General features: G+C 62.1%; 1 protein-coding gene across 1 annotated transcript in view; it reads right to left on the reverse strand.

Moving 5' to 3' along the window:
- EMH_0051230 (uncharacterized protein) overlaps nucleotides 1-689 on the reverse strand; it is a gene marked incomplete at both ends in the record, with an annotated part of 8,588 nt that overhangs the window by 428 nt on the left and 7,471 nt on the right. Inside the window, 2 exons of the mRNA XM_013496728.1 lie at nucleotides 30-433; nucleotides 534-687. Of these exons, the coding sequence (XP_013352182.1) occupies nucleotides 30-433; nucleotides 534-687 (558 nt within the window). The remainder of the gene's footprint in view (nucleotides 1-29; nucleotides 434-533; nucleotides 688-689) is intronic.

A 689-nucleotide genomic window follows, 5' to 3' on the forward strand; every position in this document is an offset into this window, starting at 1 on the left:
CCCAGGCAGCAGCAGCAGCAGCAACCCACCCTCATACCAGCTGCTGTCTGCTGCTGGGGGGGAGGAGGATTCCTGCATCGGTTGCTGCTGCTGCTGCTGCTGCTGCTGCTGCAGTGCTGCTGCAGCGTGCTGCTGCAGCGCAGCACGAGGCAGCGGCAGCAGCAGCAGATCGCCCAGAAGCGAGATGCTGTTGCTGCTAGACAGCAGCAGCAACCGCTGCAGCACGGGCGGAGGCTCCCGAGGATGATACCGCTGCTGCTGCTGCTGCTGCTGTTGCTCCTGCTGCTGCGGCTGCTGCTGCTGGAGCTGCTGCTGCTGCTGCTGCCGTTTCTTGAAGTACTCGACAGGAGCGAGGATTGGTTCCCCTGCAGCAGCAGCAGCAGCACCAGCAGCAGCAGCAGCTGCTGCTGCTGCTGCTGCTGTTCCCTGCCGCCTGCAGATATAATCAAAGAGGCGCTGCAGCCCGCGAATATCTTCATCTGAGAATGTGGCATCTGCTGCTGCTGCTGCTGCTGCTGCTGCTGCTGCTGCACCTGCTTCTGCTGCTGCTGCTGCTGCTGCTGCTGATGCTGCGGGGTGCAGCGGGAAGCTCTTGTGCTGCAGCATGCAGTGCAGGTGGCCCAGGGCGAGCTGCTGCAGCTGCAGCAGCTGCCAGTCTGCTTCTCCTATAAACAACGATATATCTTTCA

The sequence above is a fragment of the Eimeria mitis genome, genomic scaffold, assembly GCF_000499745.2.
Source record: "Eimeria mitis Houghton genomic scaffold, Emh_scaff2263, whole genome shotgun sequence".
Classification (NCBI taxonomy): Eukaryota; Apicomplexa; class Conoidasida; order Eucoccidiorida; family Eimeriidae; genus Eimeria; species Eimeria mitis.